This window comes from Erinaceus europaeus, chromosome 15 (genome assembly GCF_950295315.1).
Source record: "Erinaceus europaeus chromosome 15, mEriEur2.1, whole genome shotgun sequence".
Taxonomy (NCBI): Eukaryota; Metazoa; Chordata; class Mammalia; order Eulipotyphla; family Erinaceidae; genus Erinaceus; species Erinaceus europaeus.
The window spans coordinates 40,129,679-40,153,179 of record NC_080176.1 but is presented as its reverse complement, the minus strand read 5'-3'; the positions used below and the strand labels follow the sequence as shown (position 1 = coordinate 40,153,179).

General features: G+C 42.8%; 1 protein-coding gene across 1 annotated transcript in view; it reads right to left on the bottom strand.

Annotated features, from left to right (window-relative positions):
• The window catches only part of PSMA8 (proteasome 20S subunit alpha 8), a 52,505-nt gene extending 32,395 nt beyond the window's left edge, over nt 1-20,110 (bottom strand). The window contains exons 1-2 of the mRNA XM_007538569.2: nt 19,649-20,110; nt 6,758-6,884 (exon numbers count right to left, since the gene is read on the bottom strand). Coding sequence (XP_007538631.1) covers nt 6,758-6,884; nt 19,649-19,750 — 229 coding nt within the window. The 5' untranslated portion in view covers nt 19,751-20,110. The remainder of the gene's footprint in view (nt 1-6,757; nt 6,885-19,648) is intronic.
• Between the last annotated feature and the right edge of the window lie 3,391 nt (nt 20,111-23,501).

Genomic DNA, 23,501 nt, shown 5'->3' with positions numbered 1-23,501 from the left:
TCTTTTTCCATTCAAGAAAAAAAATTGTATTGTCTTGATTTATTTATTGGATAGAGACAACCAGAAATTGAGAGGAGGAGGGGAGATATAGAGAGAGACAGATACCTGCAGACCTGCTTCACCAATCGAAAAGCTTCCCCTCTGCAGGTGGGAATTAGGGGATCGAACCCAGGTCCTTGTGCACTGCAACATGTGCACTCAACCAGGTGCACTACCACCTGGCCCCTGTTCTCCCTTTTATTAATAAATGCCGCCCCCCCCAGCACTGCTTACCTCTGGTTTATAGTGGTGCAGGGGATTGAATCTGGGACTTTGGAGCCTCAGGGATGAAAGTCTCTTTGCATAATCATTACGCTATCTACTCCACCAACCCCCCCCAAAATAATACTTTAAAAAAATTTGTAGGGGGCCAGGTGGCAGCATAGCGGGTTAAGCGCACATGACATGAAGTACAAGAACCAGCATAAGGATCCCAGTTTGAGCCCAGCCCCCCCCCACCTGCAGGGGAGTCGCTTCACAGGAGGTGAAGCAGGTCTGCAGGTATCTATCTTTCTCTTCTCCTCTCTGTCTTCCCTTCCTCCCTCGACTTCTCTCTGTCCTATCCAGCAATGACAACAATAATAGCAACACAACAGTAAACAATGGCAACAAAGGTGAAAAAGTGGCCTCCAGGAGCAGTGGATTTGTCGTGTAAGCACCGAGCCCCAGCAATAGCCCTGGAGGCAAAAATAAATAAATAAAATAAAAAATAATTTATAAACCTGGAGAAATAAATCAGTTATAGGGCAAAGGTCTGTCTAGTATGCCTGAGGTTCCTGGTTCAATCCCTAGCACTGCACTACCAAAGTGGAGACTCTTGGGAGTTGGGCAATAGCGCAGCGGGTTAAGCGCACGTGACACAAAGCACAAGGACCAGTGTAAGGATCCTGGTTCGAGCCCCTGGCTCCCCACCTGCAGGGGAGCCTCAAAGCAGGTCTGCAGGTGTCTATCTTTCTCTCCTCCTCTCTGTCTTCCCCTCCTTTCTCCATTTCACTCTGTACTATCCAGTAACGACAACAATAACTACAACAATAAAATAACAAGGGCAACAAAAGGGAATAAATAAGTATTTAAAAAAAAGTGGGGACTCTGACTTTTCTCTCATATAAAACTCTACCTCCCTAAGGAGTCGGGTGGTAGCACAGTGGGTTAAGCGCAGGTGGCGCAAAGTGCAGGGACCAGAGTAAGTATACCAGTTCGAGCCCTGGCTCCTCAACTGCAGGGGGGGGGGGTCGCTTCACCAGTGGTGAAGCAAGTCTGCAGGTGTCTTATCTTTTCTCCCTCTCTCTGTCTTCTCTCTCCATTTCTCTCTGTCATATTCAACAACAATGACATCAATGACAACAATAATAATAACCACAACAATGATAAAACAACAAGAGCAACAAAAGGGAAAAAATAGCCTCCAGGAGCTGTGGATTCGAGTGCAGGCACTGAGCCCCAGCAATAACCCTGGAGGCAAAAATAACAATAAGAATAATAAAATAAAATAAAATAAAGATAATGACTTGATTGTATGTATAAGAGTTATTTTTCCCTTTTTTGCCACTGGGGCTTTCTGGCTGGGTGATTCCACTGCTCCTGGTAGACTCTTTTCCTTTCAACTCAGTAACATAGCAGGAGAAAAAGAGAGACAAGGGGCCAGGGAGTGTTGCATTTGGTTGAGCCTATACATTACAATGCATGAGGACCCAGGTTCAAGCCCCTGGTCCCCATCTGCAGGGGGGAAAGATTCACAAATGGTGAAGCAGAGCTGCAGTTGTCTCTCTCTGTGTCTTCTCCGTATTCCCCCCCCCCCAATTTGTTTCTATCCAAAATAGGTAAATTTAAAAAAGAAAGAAAAAGAAAAGAGAGAGGGAAATTAAGAAAGGAAAGAAAAAAGGAGAGAACACAACACCACTCAGGAAGCTTACTTTAGGGCTGAGTGCACAAATTCAGGCCCTCAGTCCTAGTAAAGTGTGTGTACTCTATCAACTGAGCTATCTCTTGGTTGTTGGTCCTCTATGCTATTCTGTCAGTCTTTGTATCTCTTTATATGTTGGTGCTACCATATAAATTTTAGGAAGTTGTTTTTTGTTTTTAACCAGAGCACTGCTCATCTGGCTTATGGTGGTGTGGGGGATATTGCACCTTAAAACTAGCACTTTGGAGACTCAGGCGTTGAGAGTCTCTTTGCATAACCATTATGCTATCTACCCCTGCCCATGTTTTTATTTGCTTTTGGTATTTTGACAAGAACTGCACTGAATGTGCAGATTGCTTTGATAATGATATCTTAATATTATTATTTTTTATTGGGGAATTAATGTTTTACATTCAACAGTAAGTACAATAGTTTGTACATGCATAACATTCCCCATCTTAATAATATTAAGTCTTCTAATTCATAAGCAGGGAAGTATTTCCATTAGTTTGTCTAATTTATTTTTTAAAATTTATAAAGGTTAATTTATTTATTATTGAAATAAAAACAGACAGATGCCAGAACATCACTCTGGCACATGTAATGCTGGGGATTGAACTCAGAACTTCATGCCTGAGTCCAACACCTTATCCACTGCTTTACTTACTTCCTGAGCCACACCTTTAATTTCTTGCAGTACTGTTTGTTCTACAGTTTCGGTGCACAAATGTTTTATCTATTTGTATTTTCTTTTTTTTTTTAATTTCTTTATTGGGCAATTAATGTTTTACATTCAACAGTAAATACAATAGTTTGTACATGCATAACATTCCCTAGTTTCCCATATAATAATACAACCCCCACTAGGTCCTCTGTCATCCTTCTTGGACCTGTATTCTTCCCACCTACCCACCCCAGAGTCTTATACTTTGGTGCAATACAACTTCTTCTTCTTCTTTTTTTTTTTTTAATATTTATTCCCTTTTGTTGCCCTTATTGTTTTATTGTTATTCTCATTGTTGGATAGGACAGAGAGAAATGAAGAGAGAGGGGAAGACAGAGAGGGAGAGAGAGAGATAGACAACCTGCAGACCTGCTTCACAGCCTGTGAAGCGGCTCCGCTGCAGGTGGGGAGCAGGGGGCTTGAACCGAGATCCTTAAGCAGGTCCTTGCACATGCGCTTGACCCACTGTGCTACCGCCCGACTGCCTATTTGTATTTTCTTTTTTTTTCCTGCAGGGTTATTACTGGGCTCGGTGCCTGCACCATGAATCCACCGCTCCTGGAGGTCATTTTTTCCCCTTTTTGTTGCCCTAGTTGTTGCAGCCTTGTTGCGGTTATTATTGCCATTGTTGACATTGCTTTGTTGTTGGATAGGACAGAGAGAAATGGAGAGAGGAGGGGAAGACAGAGAGAGAGGGGAGAGAAAGATAGACACCTGCAGACCTGCTTCACCGCCTGTGAAGCGACTCCCCTGCAGGTGGGGAGCCGGGGCTCGAACCGGGATCCTTATGCTAGACCCTGCGCTTTGCGCCACGTGCGCTTAACCCACTGCGCCACCGCCCGACTCCGTCTATTTGTATTTCTTATATCTACTTGCTTTATCTGTAATTCTTTGTGATGTTATTTTAAGTACAATTCTTTTTTTTAAATTTATTTTCCCTTTTGTTTCCCTTGTTGTCTTTTTATTGTTGTTGTAGTTATTATTGTTATTGATGTCGTCGTTGTTAGATAGGACAGAGAGAAACGGAGAGAGGAGGGGAAGACAGGTGGGGGGTGTGTGGAGATAGATGCCTGCAGACCTGCTTCACCAGCTGTGAAGCGACCCTGGGGGGGGGGGGGGCTCGAACCGGGATCCTTACACCGGACCTTGCGCTTTGCAACACATGTGCTTAACCTGCTGTGCTACCGCCAGACTCCCACAATTCTTTTTTTTAAAAATATTTATTTATTTATTCCATTTTTGTTGCCCTTGTTGTTTTATTGTTGTTAATTCTTTTTTTTTTTTTAAGTTTCCTTTATTTATTTACTAGAGCATTGCTCATCACTGGTTTATGGTAGTGGTGGTGGGATATGGAACCTAGGGCTTGGTAGCCTCAGGAATGAGAGCCTGTTTGCATAACCATTATGCTATCTCCCCCACAGAATTACTTCTTTCAACTTTCTTTTTCATATTATTGATAATTTGTATACACAAAGACAACTAATTTTTGTGTTTTTTTTTCCTGCTGTTTTGCTCAACTTTATTATCAGCTCTAACAATTTTTTTTTTCTAGTATCTCTAGGGTTTCCTCTTCTCTTGCATCCAGCGTTATCACTGGGGCTCTGTGTAGGCAATATGAATCCACTGCTCCTGTTGGCCATTTTCCCCCATTATTATTGGATAGGCCAGAGAGAAATTGAGAGCGAAGGGGAAGACAGAGAGAGGGAGAGAGAGATAAGACACTTTCAGACTTGTTTCACCCCTTGTGAAGGGGCCCCCTTGCCAGTGGGGAGCCGGGGGCTTGAGCCAGGATCCCCGTGAGGATCCTTGCTCTTCTTACTATGTGCACTTAACCCAGTGTACCACCGATGGGACCCTCTAGAGTTTTCTACATACAAGATCATATCATCTGTGAACTAAAGGCCAGGCAGTGGTGCACCTAAATGAGCATACACCGTATCATATCATATGTGAACATCCTCTTCTTTTTTAATTTAATTTAATTTTTATAATCATTATTTTTTTCCTCCAGGGTTATTGTTGGGGCTTAGTGCCTACATGAATCCACTGTTCCTGGAGGCCATTTTTGTTGCCCTTATTGTTGTTATTATTATTGTTGCTATTGCTGTTGTTGGAAAGGACAAAGAGAAATCAAGAGAGGAGGGAAGACGGACAGACAGGGGGAGAGAAAGAAAGATACCTGCAGACTTGCTTCACCACTTGTGAAGCCACCCCCCTGCAGGTGGGGAGCTGGGGGCTAGATGGGGATCCTTATGCCTGTCCTTGTGCTTTGCACCATATGCACTTAACCTGCTGTGCTACCACCTGGCCTCCTTAAATTTTATTTTAATGAGAGAAATAAAGAAGGAAAGATACAAAGAGAGACTGCAGCACTGCCTGGCTCTGGTTTATGGTGATGCTGGGGACTGAACCTGGGAATCCCAGATCCCCAGGTATGAAAGTCTATGTATAGTCATGCTATCTCCTCATCCCTTCTTTGTTTGTATTTATTGTTACTGCTATTATTTTAATTCTTCCTTTTGATACAACAGAGAGAAATTGAGAAGGAGTGAGGACATAGAGAGGAAGAGAGACATCTGAAGCACTGCTTCACCCCTTGTGAAGCTTCTCCCCTGCAAGGTGGTGGTACTAGGAGTTTGAATATGAGTCCTTATGCAAGGAAATGTGTGAGTCCACTGCCTGGGCTCATTTTCTTTCTTTCTTTCTTTCTTTCTTTCTTTCTTTCTTTCTTTCTTTCTTTCTTTCTTTCTTTTTCTTCTTCTTTTTCTTCTTCTTCTTTTTTTAAATGTGCTGCCAGGGACTGAACTCAGGACCTCATGCTTGAGAGTCCAATGCTTCATCCACTGCGCCACCTCCCGAACCACTGGACTCCTTTTCTTCTTTTTAATTTTTACTTTATTTTATTTTATTTGTTCCCGAGCTATTGCTGGGGCTCTGTGCCTGCACTATGAATCCACTGCTTTTGGAAGCATTTTCCATTTTTGTAGCCCTTGTTGTTATTACTACTATTGTTATTATTGCTATTGCTGTTGTCATCAGATAGGACAGAGAGAAGTGGAGAGAGGAGGGGAAGACAGAGGAGAGGGGGAGAGAAAGACAGATACCTGCAGACCTGCTTCACCACCTGTGAAGCGACTCCCCTCCTGCAGGTGGGGATCTGGAGGCTCGAATCGAGATCCTTATGCTGGTCCTTGTGCTTTGCTTTTTCTTCTTTTTTAAAAAAATATTACTATTGGGGGTCGGGTGGTGGCGCAGTGGGGAAAGCACATGTGGCGCAAAGTGCAAGGACCGGAGTGGGGATCCCGGTTCAAGCCCCCGGCTCCCCACCTGCAGGGGAGTCGCTTCACAGGCGGTGAAGCAGGTCTGCAGGTGTCTTTCTCTCCCCCTCTCTGTCTTCCCCATGTCTCTGTCCTATCCAATAACGAACAACATCAACAATGGCAATAATAAAAACCACAACGAGGCTACAACAACAAGGGCAACAAAAGGGATAAAAATGGCCTCCAGAAGCGGTGGATTCATGGTACAGGCACCGAGCCCAGCAATAACCCTGGAGGGAAAAAAAATTTACTATTTATAACTATAACTTTTTCTTCTTACATTGATTTTGCAATGTCCCATAACTACTGATTTCATATATATAAAATGCTGATCAAATATATATAAAATACTGATCAGCTCTGGCTTATGGTCCTGTGGGGAATTGAACTCAAGACTTCGGAACCTCAGGCATGAAAGTCTATTCGCATAACTATTATGCTATCTACCCCCGCCCCTGTGTTTTTTTAATTGGTCCAAAAATAATTTTTCTTATCACAACCAAATTATTTTTTGTTATCTTTTCTTATCTAAATGGAATAAAACTAGAAATAAACAGCAGAATGAAAACTAGTGGAAAATAAAGTACACACTAAACAATACTACAAAAAAATTTCATTGATAAAAAGGTGAAATGGGAAAATATCAAAAGGCAAATAAACATATCTCTGTCTCCTCTAAAATGCAAATGAAAAAGCCAGCCTGGGAGTGGTGGGATTGCACATATGCAAGATGCAGGCACTAGGAGTCTCTATGTCCTTATTCTGCAATACCTGCAAAAGCCATGCAGACATGATCATCAAGGACACAAATTTTCCTCACAGTTCTTTCATCTTGAAGCTTGGCAACAGATTTTTTCTCTACCCCAAGCACTACTATGTCGGTACCTCGAATTCCAACCTGCAATTAAAAAGACACAGTCTACTTATCCATTTTACCACTGAAATCAAGACATTTTAACACAACTGAAGAATAGAGCTTTTCTTTAAACATTCAATAAAAATAAGAAAAGACTTCTAAGAAAACAATTTCCTATGCACAGATTTACTGAAAGTCCATTCCTAAACTCAAACAAGCATAAAGAAAGTGTAAAATATAGTACCGTTATTATGTCGTAATCTCACATAACACATCTGAAGAGGTACATTCTAAACAGAATAGCTTTAAACTAAGTGAAAGAAAATACTAGGGTCTATGTAAATCTCTTATAGAATGAGCCACTTACCTGTAATGTTAGCAGTAGTATAGAAAGTTGAAAAAAAAAATCCCAAAATTCCCAAGTATCTCCCTTGAAGCAGCTAAGATTGGGGACAACAAACAACCAAAAGAAATTCAGATTCCTTGTAGCTCCAGTGGTGTAATCGGCTAGTGTGCAGTACTTATAAGGAATTCAAGTTCCCTCAGCATAGACCTGAATTCAATCATTAATACAAGAAGAGTCAGTGTTGTTATTCCCTCTAATTCCTTTCCTTGAACAGGAAACAAAATGGGGAAGAGTTTAAAGATTTTCAAGTGGAGTCCAGCGGCGGTGGTGCACTGAGCTAAGTGCACATAGTATGAAGCAAAGTGCAGGGACCGGTATAAGGACTGGGTTCAAGCAGAGGGCCCCCCTCCTACAGGGGGTGTCACTTCACAGGCGGTGAAGCAGGTCTGCAGGTGTCTTTCTCTCCCCCTTTCTTTTTTTTTTTAATATTTATTTATTTTCCCTTCTGTTGCCCTTGTCTTTCCCCCTTTCTGTCTTCCCCTCCTCTCTCGATTTCTCTCTGTCCTATCCAACAACAAACAAACAAAAAGAAAAAAAAAAAAAAAGGAAAAAGTGGCCACCAGGAACAGTAGATTCCTTAGTGCAGGCACTGAGCCTCATCCATAATCCTGGAGGGGAAAAAAATATATATTTTTTTCCAAGCATGAGGTCCAAGTTGGATCCCTGACATCCTGTGAGACAGAGGGATGTTCTGGTTCTCTCTCCTTTTCATTAATAAATAAATCTTAAAAGACACCTTATAGATCCCATCCCCTCCCTTAATAGCTGCCCTATTCTTTAGCCCTCTGGGAGTATGGATCAAGTGACATTATGAGGTGCAGAAGTAATTGCTTCTCCACTGGACCTTGGCGTTGCCCGGTCGATCCATACTCCCAGCCTGTCTCTGTCTTTCCTTAGTGGGGCAGAGCTCTGAGGAGGCAGGGCTCCAGGACACATTGGTGGGGTCGTCTGATTTCTTTATTGGGCAATTAATGTCTTACAGTTGACAGTAAATACAATAGCTTGTACATGCATAGCATTTCCCAGTTTCCACATAACAATACAACTCCCACTAGATCCTCTGCCATCATGTTCCAGGACCTAAACCCTCCACACACACCTACCCCAGAGTATTTCACTTTGGTGCAATACACCAAAAAATATTTTATTAATTTATTAGTGAGAAAGAAGACATCACTCTGGTACATGTGCTGCTGGGGATCGAACTCATGCTTGAGAGTCTAATGTTTTATCTACTTTGCTACTTCCCGGACCACTTTTTTTTTTTTTTTTTTAGTGTACCGGAGTGATGTCTGGATCCTTTTCTCTCTCCTATCCCTCTCATTACTAAATAAATAAAATATTTAAAAAATTCATTCAAGAAGTTCAAGTGGAACAACAATATCTAAGCTATACTGAAGGGGAAGAATTAAGGAGAGAACAGTCATAATTATCAGGCAAAAATTAACAAAATGAATAACTAATACCAAGAATATTTTTAAACATTATTATTTTTTTAATTTTTATATTTTATTTATTTTCCCTTTTGTTGCCCTTGTTTTTTATTGTTGTTGTACTTATTATTATTGTTGCTACTCATGTCGTCATTGTTAGGTAGGACAGAGAAATGGAGAGAGGAATGGAAGACAGAGAGGGGGAGAGAAAGGTAGACACCTGCAGACCTGCTTCACTACCTGTGAAGCTGTGAAGCGACTTCCCTGCAGGTGGGGAACCGGGGGCTTGAACTGGGATCCTTGAGCCAGTCCTTGCACTTTGCGCCATGTGCACTTCACCCACTGCACTAACGCCAGGCCCCCGTAGTTCTTTTTTAGTTAGGTCATTTGCTAATATTTTATCCTAGGCTGTAGCTTATTTTTGTTTGTTTTTTCTGTTCATGAAGAGTAAAAAATTGAAATTATGGTTAGTTCCAACTTAACTATTTTTCTTCTTATATAGTTCACACTTTTTTAGTACTATGTCTGAGAAATAGAGCAATAAAAAAATAAGGAGGTGGGAGGGAAAGAGAAAGGAAAGAAGGAATGATGGAAGGAAGGGAGGGAGGGGGAAGGGAGAAAGGGAGGAAGAAAGAAGAAAGGAAAAAAAAGGGGGGAGAAAGTTTAAGCAGATGATAGATTGCATAATAGTTGTGCAAAGAGACCCTTGTCTGAGTCTGCAAAGTACCAGCTTCAATTTCCTCCAACGCTCTGGTGAAAAAAAGTATATATATATGCTTGTGGTCTAGGAGTGGGGCAGTGGATAAAGTGTTGGGCTCTCAAGCATGAGGTCTTGAGTTTGATTCCCAGCGGCACATGTACCAGAGTGATGTCTGGGTTTTTCTCTCTCTTCTCTGCTATCCCTATAAATAAATAAGATTTAAAAAAAAAAAATTGAAGGTATTTAAGAACTATTTCCCTAGTGACTTTAGTGTGAAAATTTTTAGTTATGGAATATAGATATATATTGCCAGGGATTAGATATATGGAGAGAACAAACCACAGGGTAAGGTTACACAAGAACAAGGAAAGAGGTCCTCCGGGAACAGGGATATTCAGTATCTTCACTGTGGTCACACAAATGTACAGATGCAATAAAATTTAACAGAATATATAAATAAGTTAGAATAAAAATGGAAAAACTTGAATAGGTGGTTTATATTACCCTACTGGCAGAAAATGAGTTAAGTATACAGAAGATTCTTACATATTATTCCATACAACCTGATATGAATCTATAATTATTGCAATAAAAAATTAGTTAAAAATTCTCCATTGAAGGTTGGGTGGTGGTGCACCTGCTTGAGCGCACATGTTACAATGCACAAGGACCCAGGTTCAAGTCCCTGGTCTCCATGTGCAGGGGGAAAGCTTCAAGATTGGTGAAGCAGGGCTGCAAGTGTCTGTCTCTCTTCCTAACATACCTTTCCCTCTTGATTCCTGGCTGTCTGTATCCAAATAATAAATAAAGATAATATATATTTTTTTAATTTTCTGAGGACCAGAAAGAGAGCACACCTGGAAGGATGCCTGCTTTGTAATTCTAGCAACATGGATTCAAGCCCAGGACCCTCTCTGTACTGGGGAAAACTTTGGTGCTCTGGTATCATTCCCTCTTTCCCTTTGCTTCTCTCTATTTAAAAATGTTATCCTGGGAGGTAGCACTGTGAATAAAATCTTGACCTCGCAAGCATTAAGTCCCAAGTTCAACCTCTGGTATCACATATGCTAGAGTGATACTCTGGTTCTTTTCTTTTCTTTTCTTTTCTTTTCTTTCTTTCTTTCTTCCTTTCTTTCTTTTTTGTTGTTTGTTTCTGGGTTTTTTTCTTTATTTGATAAGACAGAAATTGTTTTCCCTTTTGTTGCCCTTGTTGTTTATTGTTGTTATTGCTATTGTTGTTGTTGGATAGGAGAGAGAGAAATCGAGAGAGGAGGGGAAGAGAGAGAGGGTTGGAGAGAAAGACAGAGACACCTTTAGACCTGCTTCACCACTTCTGAAGCGGCCCCCTGCAGGTGGGGAGCCAGGGGCTCAAACTGGGATCTTTACACCAGTCCTTGTGCTTCGTGCCATGTGTGCTTAACCCACTGTGCCACCGCCCAGCTCCCAACAAATAAATTTTAAAAGTCATTCCAAAGCAATGATGGCCCAGCTATGATAAAACCAAACAAACACACCAGGGGCTAAGGCAATAGCACCAAGTTGCACAGGACCTGCAGAGCATGCATGTAGGAGGTCCCAGGTTTAACTCCCAGCACCACCAACAGCCAGGCTGAACAGTGCTCTGGTTGAGAATAAACTCCAATGGGAAGAGCTAAAAAAAAAAAAAAAAAAAAGTCTGGGGAAAATGAAACAGTGAAATGTTGATAATTGCGGGAATTGGGTAGTGGGGTTACAAGGGAGGTTAACTAAATTAACCCCTTTCTATTTTTGTGTGTTTGAAATATTCCATAAGGAGCTAGTTGGTGGTGTAACTGGTTGAGTGCATGTGTTACAATGTGCAGGGTCCCAGGTTCAAGTCCCAGGCCATCACCTGCAGGGGAAAACCTTTACAAGTGTAGAAAAGTGTAGAAGCAGTGCTGCAGATGATAAACTCTTTTTCTTTCTTCCCCACCTTCTCTTTCCTTTCCTTTCTTCCTTCTTCCTCTTCCTTTCCCCTCTTTCTCTCCCTCCCCTCCTTTCTCCTTCCCTCCTGCTTCCTTATTTCTTTTATTACCACCAGGATTAGTGCTGGGACTCTGCCAGTAGAACAAATTCAAATCCACTGCTCCTGGTGCTGTTTTTATTTTTTTGTCTGTTTGTTTTTTTAATTTGTGTTAGAGGGAATAATGGATTACAATAAATACAGCTGTTGGCACATGTATAACATCTCCCAGTTCTCTATCTTTCCTTCCTTCCTTCCCTCTTTTCTTTCTTTCTTGGAATATAGTTTCTCACCATTTCTGTCACCAAAGGTCTGTGTGTCACCATAGACAAACCCTTAATCACTACAGTGCCCCAGCAGTCTTAGATATAGGTTGACTTCTATCTATTGGAAAGATAGGAGGAGAGAAAGAACTGGACATCACCCTCGTACATGTGAACTCAGGATATCATGCTTGAGAGTACAAAGCTTTATCCACTGCGCCACTTCCCTCATCACCATGTTTTTTTGTTTGTTTGTTTTTTAACCAGAGGATTGCTCTGGTTTATGGTGGTGGCACACAAGGGGGTGGGAGGGTATTTAACCTGGGACCTTGGAGCATCAGGAATGAGAGTCCTTTTGCATAACCATTATAGTATCTCCTCCACCCAGAAATGTATATTTAAAAAGGTATTCTATGACCTGGCCTCTGTTTCTAGGTTCACTTCTTCCTATCTTTCCACTGCTTCAGCAGTCCTAACACTGGCCGCCAGCTATAGACCAATTTCTCTCCTCTCCGTGTGTTACAAACTCCTTGAGAGGCTGCTTCTGTCACGTATTTCTCATTTTACAGAGAAATTCCTATCACCCGCCCAAGCTGGTTTCCGCCCAGGAAGAGCTACCTGCGAACAAGCCTCTCAACTTACATTGAAAATGGATTCCAGAAGAATTTAAAGACGGGTGCTGTCTTTGTTGATCTCACAGCAGCCTATGACACGGTCTGGCACCGTGGTCTCCTAGTCAAGATCTCAAGATGCCTGCCTCCATGGGTGGCCAACACTATATCGTTTCTTCTCCAAAACAGAAGATTCCAGGTGCATCTGGGTGACAAGTCTAGCAGATGGAGACTTGTCTCAAGTGGCCTCCCCCAGGGCTCTGTTCTGGCTCCTACGCTATTTAATATTTACATCAATGACCTCCCAGAAACTTCTTCAAGGAAGTTCATCTACGCCGATGACATCTGCTGTGCAACTCAGGCATCCAAGTTCGACATCCTCGAGGAAACACTCACAAAAGACATGTCTCTGATATCTGATACTGTAAAAAATGGCGACTAATCCCTAGCACTGCAAAAACGGTATCATCTGTTTTCCATCTACACCATGCCTCGGCCTCGCGTGAGCTTAATGTGCAGCTTGGCGATACGAGAATCCGGCATGAAGCCCAGCCAGTCTATTTTGGCGTTACTCTCAATCGCACTCTGTCATTTCACGATCATCTCATAAAAACTGCAGCAAAGGTGGGCGCGAGGAATAACATCATTGCAAGACTGGCCAGCTACTCATGGGGCGCGAGCGCTTCCACACTACGATCATCCTCTCTGGCATTATGCTATTCCACTGCAGAATACTGTGCCCCAGGATGGTTCCGTAGCCCCCATGTCCACTTGGTCGATTCCAAATTATATTCCTCCATGAGGATAATTTCTGGAACCATCCGTTCCACCCCGGTTCCATGGCTGCCAGTCCTTAGCAACATCGCCCCGCCAGATATTCGTCAGGATGCGGCATCATCTAAGTTCATTTCCCACGTCTACGCTCGACCGGACCTGCCAATATACGCGGATATCTTCGCCCACCCTGTCCAACGTTTGACATCTCATCACCCAATCTGGTCCCCTATGCCTACACTGAACTTCTCTGTTCCAGTCTCTTGGAAACAGAGTTGGCAGTCAACTGAGGTCAAGAACAAATACCTCATCACAGACCCCTGCAAGCGTCAACCCGGCTTTGACCTAGCACGTTATGATTGGGCCCTCCTCAATCGCTATCGAACAGGCCATGGCCGGTGCACCGCTATGTTCCATCGCTGGGGAGCCAGAGACGACCCGAACTGCCCCTGCGGCTACAGACAGACTATGACCCACATAGTCAACGACTGCCACCTCTCCAGATTCAAAGGAGGTCTCGAAACTTTACATCAGGCTCAACCTGACGCTGTTGACTGGCTACGGAAGAAGGGCAAACGCTAGAAGAAGAAGCAGTCCTAAGTGCCTAACAGTTCATACAGCATAGCTGTGCCCTTTGCTGTTTGGCCTTCACACGTTACTTCCTTTGCCTTTTCTCTTCCCCCCACCTTTAATATTTTAGGCATGTACTTATATTATTCCTTTTTTTTTTTTAACCAGAACACTGCTCAGCTCTGGCTTATGGTTATGGTGGTGGAGGGGATTGAACCTAGGACTTTGGAGCCTCAGGCACAAGTCTCTTTGTATAATCATTATGCTATCTACCCCCTCCCCTTAAACTATTTCTTCAGGAGGAACTCCCTAACACACATAGTGCCCACTCCCTCAATTCTCTCCACTATAATACCAGTTGGTTCTTGCTAGGATTATTGATTTAATCCAATGTTCCTGCTAGATATCAAATCAATAATAATAATAGTAAGATCTTAGAGAACATGGGTTGAGTCTATCTTGCTTATTCTAGGCAAAAAGCCTAGAAGGCCTGGTAGTGGTGCACATGGTGGTGAAGCAGTGCTGTAGATGTCTTGCTTTCTTTCTTTCTTTTTTTAAGTTTTTATTATCTATATTATTTGTTTACTGATAGGGACATCCAAAAACTGAAGGGAAGGGGGTGATATAGAGAGAGAGGGACTGAGAGACCCCTGCAACACTGCTTCACCACTTGTGAAGCTTTCCCCCTGCAGGTGGGGACTGGGGACTTGAGCATGTGTTCTTGAGCACTGTAATATCTGCATTTAACCAGGAGCGCCACCACCCAACCTCAGGTGTCTCTCTTTCTCTCTACTTTTTAAAAAAATATATTTATTTATTTATTCCCTTTTGTTGTTTTATTGCTGTAGTTATTATTGTTATTGATGTCGTTGTTGGATAGGACAGAGAGAAATGGAGAGAGGAGGGGAAGACAGAGGGGGAGAGACAGACACCTGCAAACCTGCTTCACCACCTGTGAAGTGACCCCCCTGCAGGTGGGGAGCCGGGGGCTCGAATAAGGATCCTTAGGCCAGTCCTTGCGCTTCACGCCATGTGCGCTTAACCTGCTGTGCTACCACCCAACTCCCTCGCTCTACTTTTTTTTTTTTTTTTAAGATTTTATTTATTTATTAAGGAGAAAGATGGGAGGAGAGAAAGAAAGAACCAGGCATCATTCTGGTACATGTGCTGCTGGGGATTGAACTCCAGACCTCATCCTTTAGAGTCTAATGCTTTATCTACTGCATCATCTCCCGGACCACTCTTTCTACTATTTGATCTCTTCTTCCCTCTCAATTTATGGCTATCTCTGTCCAATAGTAAATAAAGATAATTTTTAAAATGTCTAAAATTTGCTCTTAAAAAATAGTAAGTAATAAAAGGCAAATAACATTGAAATACGAAACCTCAATCTATCCTTTTTGACTTTGCAGTACTAGTGTCCATTGTTTTTCATTACTTTCCCTGTTTTTTTTGCCAATGCCACTTCAGGTAGAGACAGACACACAGAGAGACACTAAAGACCAGACCCCTCCCCCAGTGCCATAAACCTGGGGTTTGAACCTGGGTTGCAGGCACTGCAAAGCAAGCATCCTCCCAGGTAAGCTATTTCATAGTCCTCTTTGGTTTAAAGATAAGTGAAACATATGAAAAGAGGTGTAGTGGGGTCAGAGACATCTTTGTGAGTCTTTAGTTCTTTCCCCAGTGCAGCCTCAGTTGGGGATAAAGAAACATTTCTTGGGAAACTGACCTCTTCCCAACACTCAGGTCTCACCTAGCCTTTCTTTACTCTTCCTTCCTTTCTTTCTTCCTTTCTTTCTCTCTTCCTTCCTTTCTTTCTCCCTTTCTCTCTCTCTTTCTTTCTTTCTTTCTTTCTTTCTTTCTTTCTTTCTCTCTCTCTTTCTTTACCAGAGCACTGCTCAGCTCTGGTTCATGGTGGTGCGGGGGACTGAACTTGGCACTGAACTTGGCACTTTGTAGCCTCAGACATGAGATTCTCTTTGCATAACCATTATGCTATCTACCCCCACCCTCACCCAGTCTTTCTCAGAGCAACAATTTTCCCAAGAGAAGGAAGCCAAAAATTTATCCTTAATGCCAGAAAATTTACATAAATTCCTAGTACAAACTATTACTTAAATGTTAATTTGCTTTCTTCCTAGCCCCTCTACATATATGCAATAGATATATGAAAAGTATTACATTAAGTAAATTTGCAAAGATCTTAATTATCCAGTTGGAGTGAGAAAACTCATAGATATAACTGAAACTAAAAGGAGTATGGGCTGGGGCCAGGTGGTACTGCACCTGGTTGAGTGCATATGTTACAATGTGCAAGGACCTGGGTCCAAGCCCCTGGTCCCCACCTACAGAAGGGAAGCTTCATGAGTGGTGAAGCAGGACTGCAGGTGTCTGTCTCACTCCCTTTCTCTCTCCCCTTCCCTCTCAATTTCTGGCTCTCTCTATCCAATAAATAAATAAAGATAATGAAATAATAAAAATACAGGAATATGGGCCAAACAGTAAATAAGCACAATGCTCTGTGGTATAGATTATAAATTCAAGAGCAAGTAAAAGACCCATAACAACTAGGGGGAAGTAGGTTTTATGAAGGAGAAATGTGCAGAGACTCTTAAAGATGTGAGATTGGAAAATGAAATGTGTTTTCCCTCTCCCCAATTACAAGGGCAGAAACATATGTCAATGAAGTCAGGAAGTTGTCTTCTAAAGAAGGTTGATAAGGATGATGGAAGACTTTGATCGCCAAACTGTACCATGCCATGAAAGTGAATTCCGATAAAGTAGCAAATATGGAGCTAATAGCAGATTAGGGTCAGAGAAAGAAAAGCATGAAAATAATAACATATCTCCACCCCTCCATTGGAATACTGAAAAGGACTCTCTTTTCCTGTGTAGAAAGATATCACCTCTCCAAAATGTTATTCAAAGACATTTTTTTCAGTTACAGAAAATGGAAATAAAGCAAAAAGCAAGCAGGCCTCTTCCCTCACTTCAGGTTGGAAGATAATCACTGAGGAGGAAGTTGAACATGAGGTCATTACCTTTCTCTACTACTAGCGTAGAATTAGATCCACATCCTGGTCAAAATCTGTCAGCGTTGGCTTATAACTCATCATGTCAACTATCTCTTTCAGATAATACTTTGAGAGATATTTTAATAAATAAATGCAATTATAGACTTTACTCCAGATAAAAGGTCACAGCACCCTCAAGGAAACACAATGAATGAATGACTGCATACAAAGATGCAAATTATAATATCAGAATCCTGAGACAAAGATGCAAATTATAATATCAGAATCCTGAGACAAAACTGTTTCATCTTTCCAATGTATCTTTAAAAATGCCCACTATAGGTATTTTTTTATATCCTTACCCTTTACAGCTCATTACAAAGGAACTATCAATCTGTTATATAGCATTCTTAAACATTTTAAATGAGCCAGTGTGGTTTCTTATTATACCCCCGTCTTCTCCCATCACTTCCTTTATTTTAGATCCTAAAACTTGAGCATTATTTTCCAACCATATGCTTCATACTGTGCTGGGGATTATATAACTTTTTGTTTTCATCAAAATGATACCCTTTTGGTTTAAGCTACCACAGGCCTTTCTTAAATTTACAAGTCTAAAAAAATTACTTATAAAACAGCAACAAAACTAGTGGGGCCAATTAAATAGAGAAATACTTTTAAAATGATAAGATTCTTTCTAGTGTTATTTTTTTACCACTTTATATTTGATAGATTTATGATAAAAGTGAATTATTTCCTCCCATAATTACACTGGTATGGAGAGGAAGAAAAAATAGACACTGGGGAGTCGGGCTGTAGCGCAGTGGGTTAAGCGCAGGTGGCGCAAAGCACAAGGACCGGCATAAGGATCCCGGTTCGAACCCCGGCTCCCCACCTGCAGGGGAGTCGCTTCACAGGCGGTGAAGCGGGTCTGCAGGTGTCTATCTTTCTCTCCTCCTCTATGTCTTCCCCTCCTCTCTCCATTTCTCTCTGTCCTATCCAACAACGACAACAACAATAATAACTACAACAATAAAACAACAAGGGCAACAAAAGGGAATAAATAAATAAAATAAATTTAAAAAAAAATAGACACTGATAGACTGAGTTGCTCTATGTATCCTCCTTGCTAGTGTTTAAAGTGCCAAACACCTAACAAACATACTCATGAAATTTGATTTTTAAAAATGTAGAGCCTTCTGAATTCAAAGTCTAGGATTTGCAAACAAGGCAGTTGTTTCTGTCTTCTAAACGTGTCACGAGGACAGCAAGCAAGATGGCTTCACGTGGATAGTGTGCTTTGTCATGGACACGACCTAGGAGCCAGTCTGGTCCTCATCACTCTGAGAGAAGCTGTGGTGTCCTTTTTCTTTCTCTATGTCTCTCTCTCTCTCTCTCTCTCCTTTTTCTTTTCTTTTCCTCCAGGGCTATTGCTGGAGTTCAGTACCTGCACTATGAATCCACGGCTCCTGGAGGCTATTCTCCCCCCCCCCCCCGTTTTTTTCTTAAATATTTACTTATTCCCTTTGTTGCCCTTGTTGTTTTATTATTGTAGTTATTATTGTTGTTCTTGATGCTGTCATTGTTGGATAGGACAGAGAGAAATGGAGAGAGGAGAGGAAGACAGAGAGGGGGAGAGAAAGATAGACACCTGCAGACCTGCTTCACCTCCTGTGCAGTGACTCCCCGGCAGGTGGGGAGCCAGGGCTCAAACCAGGATCCTTATGCCGGTCCATGCGCTTCTTGCCACCTTCGCTTAACCCGCTGCCCTACCCCCCGACTCCCATTTTTTCCCTTTTGTTGCCCTTGTTGTTTTTATCGTTGTTGTGGTTATTATTATTGTTACTGATGTCATCGTTGTTAGATAGGACAGAGAGAAATGGAGAGAGGGGAAGACAGAGGGGGAAAGAAAGACAGACACCTGCAGACCTGCTTCACCGCCTGTGAAGTGATCCCCCCCTGCAGGTGGAGTCTCTCTCTTTTTAAATATATTTATTTATTTATTATTGGATAGTGACAGAGAGAAATTGAGAAGGGCGGGGGAGACAGAGAGGGAGAGAGACAGACACCTGTAGCCCTGCTTCACCATTTCTGAAGCTTTCCTCCTGCTGCAGGTAGGGCCCAGGGGCTTGAACCCGGGTCCTCGTGTACTGTAATGGCGTGCTTAACCAGGTGCAATGTCGCCTCGCCCCTCTTTTTGTTTCTCTATTTCTGTCTTTCTGACAGTCAGCCTGGAGCAGTGAAGCCCCTGTGACAGCCAATCAAATAAAACATTTGCAAATAATCAAGCAGGGGAGGAAGAGCATTACTTTCTACTATGGGTGGATTGCTGAGCAAGTGGGTCATGCCCACGTGCAGGGAGGCTGGTGCGGGCTGGGGAAAAAAACCTCTTTCTTCCCTCCCTTTGTCCATTTAGACCGGGTGCCACATCAGGGACAGAGTACAGTGTCCACAGGCAACACACACCCAGCGTGCTTGCTTCACGGCTGTCATCAAGCAAAGGCAGAAACCTATAAAATCAAGCAGCTATGGCTCCCGCTCATTCCAGCCCAAATTTCAGGAACGGCATCGACCTCAATGGAAGGAGAGAAACTACTTTCCCAAGGGCTGGGGAGACAGCATCATGCTTATGCAGTGACTCTCATGCCTGAGCCTCTCAAGTCCCAGTTTCAATCCCCAGCACCACTACAGGCCAGAGCTGCGCAGTGCTCTGGTATCTCTGTCTGTATTTCTAATTAAAAAATAAATAAAACGCAATTACAGAAGCCAGACCCTCCACCTTCTGCACCCCATAATGACCCTGGGTCCATAGTCCCAGAGGGATAAAGAATAGGAAAGCTGTCAGGGGAGGGGATGAGGAGGTCTGGCGGTGGGGATTGTGTGGAGTTGTACCCCTCTTATCCTATGGTTTTGTCAGTGTTTCCTTTTTATAAATAAAAAAACAATAAAAAATAAAGATATTAAAAAAAACCCCTATTTTCCTAAGCAGGAGACACCTGTCCTGACTGTCCCACACCACAGCCGCGGGAAGAATGCCCAAGGAGGCGCTCTCACCGCTGTGGATCCTTTCTTCACCGCTTCCTGGGCGTATTCCACCTGGAACAGATGTCCATCAGGGGAGAAGACAGTGATCGCACGGTCGTACCTGGACGCCATGGCGATGGGCTAGAGAACAGCAGTTTGCCGTGCGAACCGGAAGTGCTTACTCCACTGGCGTTCACACCCGGAAGTGCCGGTTCAAGCTCCAGGAGACACTGGGGCCTTCAAGATGGTGGTCCAGGTGCAAGTGCAGCCCGGGTAGCAGCCTGTGGAGACTTTGCCTGCAAGTTGACAGGGCGTTTCCACTCTTCATGGCTGCTGTTTGTTTGTTTGTTTTTCTTATTATTCTCCTTCTTTCTCCTTTTTTTCTTTCTTCTTCTTTCCAGAGCACTCATCCGCTCTGGCTTATGGTGGTGCAGGGGATTGAACCTGGGACATCAGAGCCTCAGGCATGAGAGTCTGTAGTCTGTTTGCATAATCATTATGCTATCTACCCCCGCCCTGGCTGCTCTGTATGTTTCAGTGATTTCCACAACCATTGTGGTTGTAAAAAGAAAAGAAAAAAAAATCATGAAACTCAGCGGTGAGAAGCCTGATATTTTAATCTTCCTGAACCAGTAAAAGAATGGGTGGGTGGTCCGGGAGGTGGCACAATGGATAAAGCATTGGATTTTCAACCATGAGGTCCCAGGTTCAATCCCTGGCAGCACATGTGCCAGAGTGATGTCTGGTTCTATCTCTCTCCTCCTATCATTCTCATGAATAAATAAATAATCTCCCTTTTTTTAAAAAAGTATTTTATTTTTAAGAGAGATGCGGAGAAAGAAAGACAGAAACACCAGAGCACTGCACAACTCTGGCATATTGTGGTGGTGCAGGGGATTGAACCTAGGACTTCAGAGACTCAGGCATGAGAGTCTCTGCATATCCATTATGCTATCTGCCGCCACCCAATAAATAAACTCTTAAAAAAAAAAAGGGTGGTAAGTTAAATTACAATTTCTTTTTTTGCTTCATATTTTATTTTATTTTATTTGCCTCCAGGGTTATTGTTGGGGCTTGGTGCCTGCACCACTGCTCCTTGAGGCTATTTTTTTCCCTTTTGTTGCCCTAGTTGTTTTTTTTTATTGTTGTTATTATGGTTATTGTTATTGTTGTTATTGATGTTGTTGTTGATAGGACAGAGAGGGGGAGAGAAAGATAGACACCTGCAGACCTCCTTCACTGCTTGTGAAGTGACCTTCCTACAGGTGGGGAGCTGGGGGCTCAAACCAGGATATTTAGGCCAGTACTGGAGCTTTGTGCCATGTACACTTAACTTGCTATGCTACCACTTTAAACTTGGTGAAACCAACCTTCAGTGTATAAATAAATACCTACAAAGGAGGGAAATTCAGTTCTAAAATACTTTTTAATTTTAGTTGACTACTGAAAGCTAACGTGTAAAGCAAAAATTCAAGAATAATAATTATTTGTTTTTTTAAAAAGAGTCTACAGGAAGATAGCATAGTGTTGTGCAGCAGACATTCCTGCTTGTGGCTCTGAGATCCCAGGTTCAGTCCCTGGCACCAGCATAAGCCAGAAGTGAGCAGTGCTCTCGCAAAAAAAAAAAAGTCGTTTAGACAAAAAAAAAAAAATAGTCATTTAGACAAAAGAAACGGTGTTTATAGAGAAGAAGAAACAATAGGCAATGGAAACAGATGAATATAGTATTTGGATAATGAAGTTATCAGATGGATATTTAAAAATCACATCCAAGGGATTAGAGACAAGATTTAGATTTTTCACAGAGATTAAAATTTTTGGCAGTAAAACTTCTACTGAAAATTGGGGAAATGAAAGCTACATTAAATGAGATTAAGAGCTCAATGAACAACTTTGAAGTCAAATTAGATAGCTGAAAAGTGGGGAACTAGAAGATTGGTTTGTTTTTGGCAACAGGGCCTCTTGTATTTCTGTGATCTAACTACTCCTGTGTTGCTTTATTCTTTTTATTTCAGAGAGAGGGAGGGACACTACATGCCACCCAAGATGCTCCCATGTGTTCAGGCTGAAACTTGGGGACCTTATGCATGGTATGGGTTGCATTCTCCCAGCTGTGCTTTCTCTTGGTCTCAAAAGGTAGTTAAAAAAAAGGGGGAGGGAGTCAGGCGATAGCACAGCGGGTTAACCTCACATGGCTCAGAGCATAAGGACCAGCCTAAGGATCCAGGTTGGAGCCCTCCACTCCCCACCTGTAGGGGAGTACCTTCACAGGTGGTGAAGCAGGTCTGCAGGTGTCTTTCTCTCCCCCTCTCTGTCTTCCCCTACTCTCTGCATTTCTCTCTGTCTTACCTAACTACGACGACATGAACAATAGCAATAATAATAACTACAACAACAATGAAAAACAACAATGGCAACAAAAAGGGAAAATAAATAAATTGGTAAGGTGTGTGCTTAAGCTGGGGTGCCACTGCCCGATCCTCTACAATTCCTTTTTAATCTTTAATCACAATATAGTAATAAGACACAGGAAAATTTTTAAAAGGAGGAGTAGAAAGCACATATTCATTGACTTTTTTTTTTCTTTTTACCCGCCCGTGAAGCTAGCCCGCCCAGCAAGAGCCTACGAATTTTAACAACAAATGGCGCCCATGTGGACCTGACCTGCGCATCTCTCAGATAAGTAAAGACAATTTGGCTACCTATGCACTATGGCCTTCTCTTCTGCTTGTGAAAAGGTCTCCAAAGGCCTCTGCTCTTTCTTCACGAGACTGTTTTGCTGTTTCTGGAACATTTATCTCTGGACCACTCTGTGGTTTCCACTCGCTCGGGCGAACTCAGAACAGCCAGCGGGAATAGCCAGCGGGCGGGAGGCAAGGCGAGGAGCTGCTGTTTCCACCTGGTTAAACAGCCAGCCAGCTGGCTGCGCCCAGACAACCCCGCGCACAGCGCCCACAGCCCCGCAGTCCCGCAGCCCGCAGGAGCCCGATGCCAACACGCAGGAGCCCGATGCCACCACGCAGGAGCCCAATGCCAGCACACAGGCCAGCCCACAGGAGCCGGCTCTCCACCGCGTGGCGCAGGGCACTGGACGCGTGATCCCTCCACGCTGCTCGGCCACTGAGAGCAGGACAGCAGACATGGCAGGGCCATGGGGCAGGGCCGCAGCGGCCTATCATGGCCGCCACCCCTGGGCACCTAGGCCCACGCCTTCTACAATGCTGGCCTGCCCACCCTCTTGCTATGAATTCTGGAACGATCCCGGACCTCCCGGACCTCCCGGACCTCCCGGACCCCCGGGCTCCCTGCCAAAACTGGGCACACGAGATATCCAGCTGCCGGTCCGGTCTAAAGGCAGACAAGCTGGAATACGCAGAGATTTGTGCAGAGATCACAACCTGCAATTCCTTGAAGTGGAGCTGCGCGGGAAGCCACCTCCGGATGGTGAACCCCCGCCCCAACAACTAAGACAGTACAGATTTAAATTCCTGTTTAAAATGACATGTCTTCGTAACAAAGGTTTCTCTCCTTGTGTATTAATGACCATGTTTATGTGTATGTTTAAAGTTTGGTAAACAGTAACTTTAAGGCTAAATTCCTACTAGTCAAAGTTAAATGAAAAAGGTTTTCAACGTAATTCTCATAAAGATAAAATTAACTTACATTTAAAGTCTGAGGTAAAAATTAGTTAACAATCAATATATTTTAACTAAGTTGGTCTAAACAAAAGGTTAAATAGACTTGTTGATATGTAAAACTCTCCATTACCTTCTCTATTAGAAATGGTAGATCGCACAATGGCTATGCTAATTATTCTCATGCCTGAGGTTTCCTCTCCTGAGCACAACTAGGGTGTGTCTACATCTTGAGTGGGTGTAAAGGT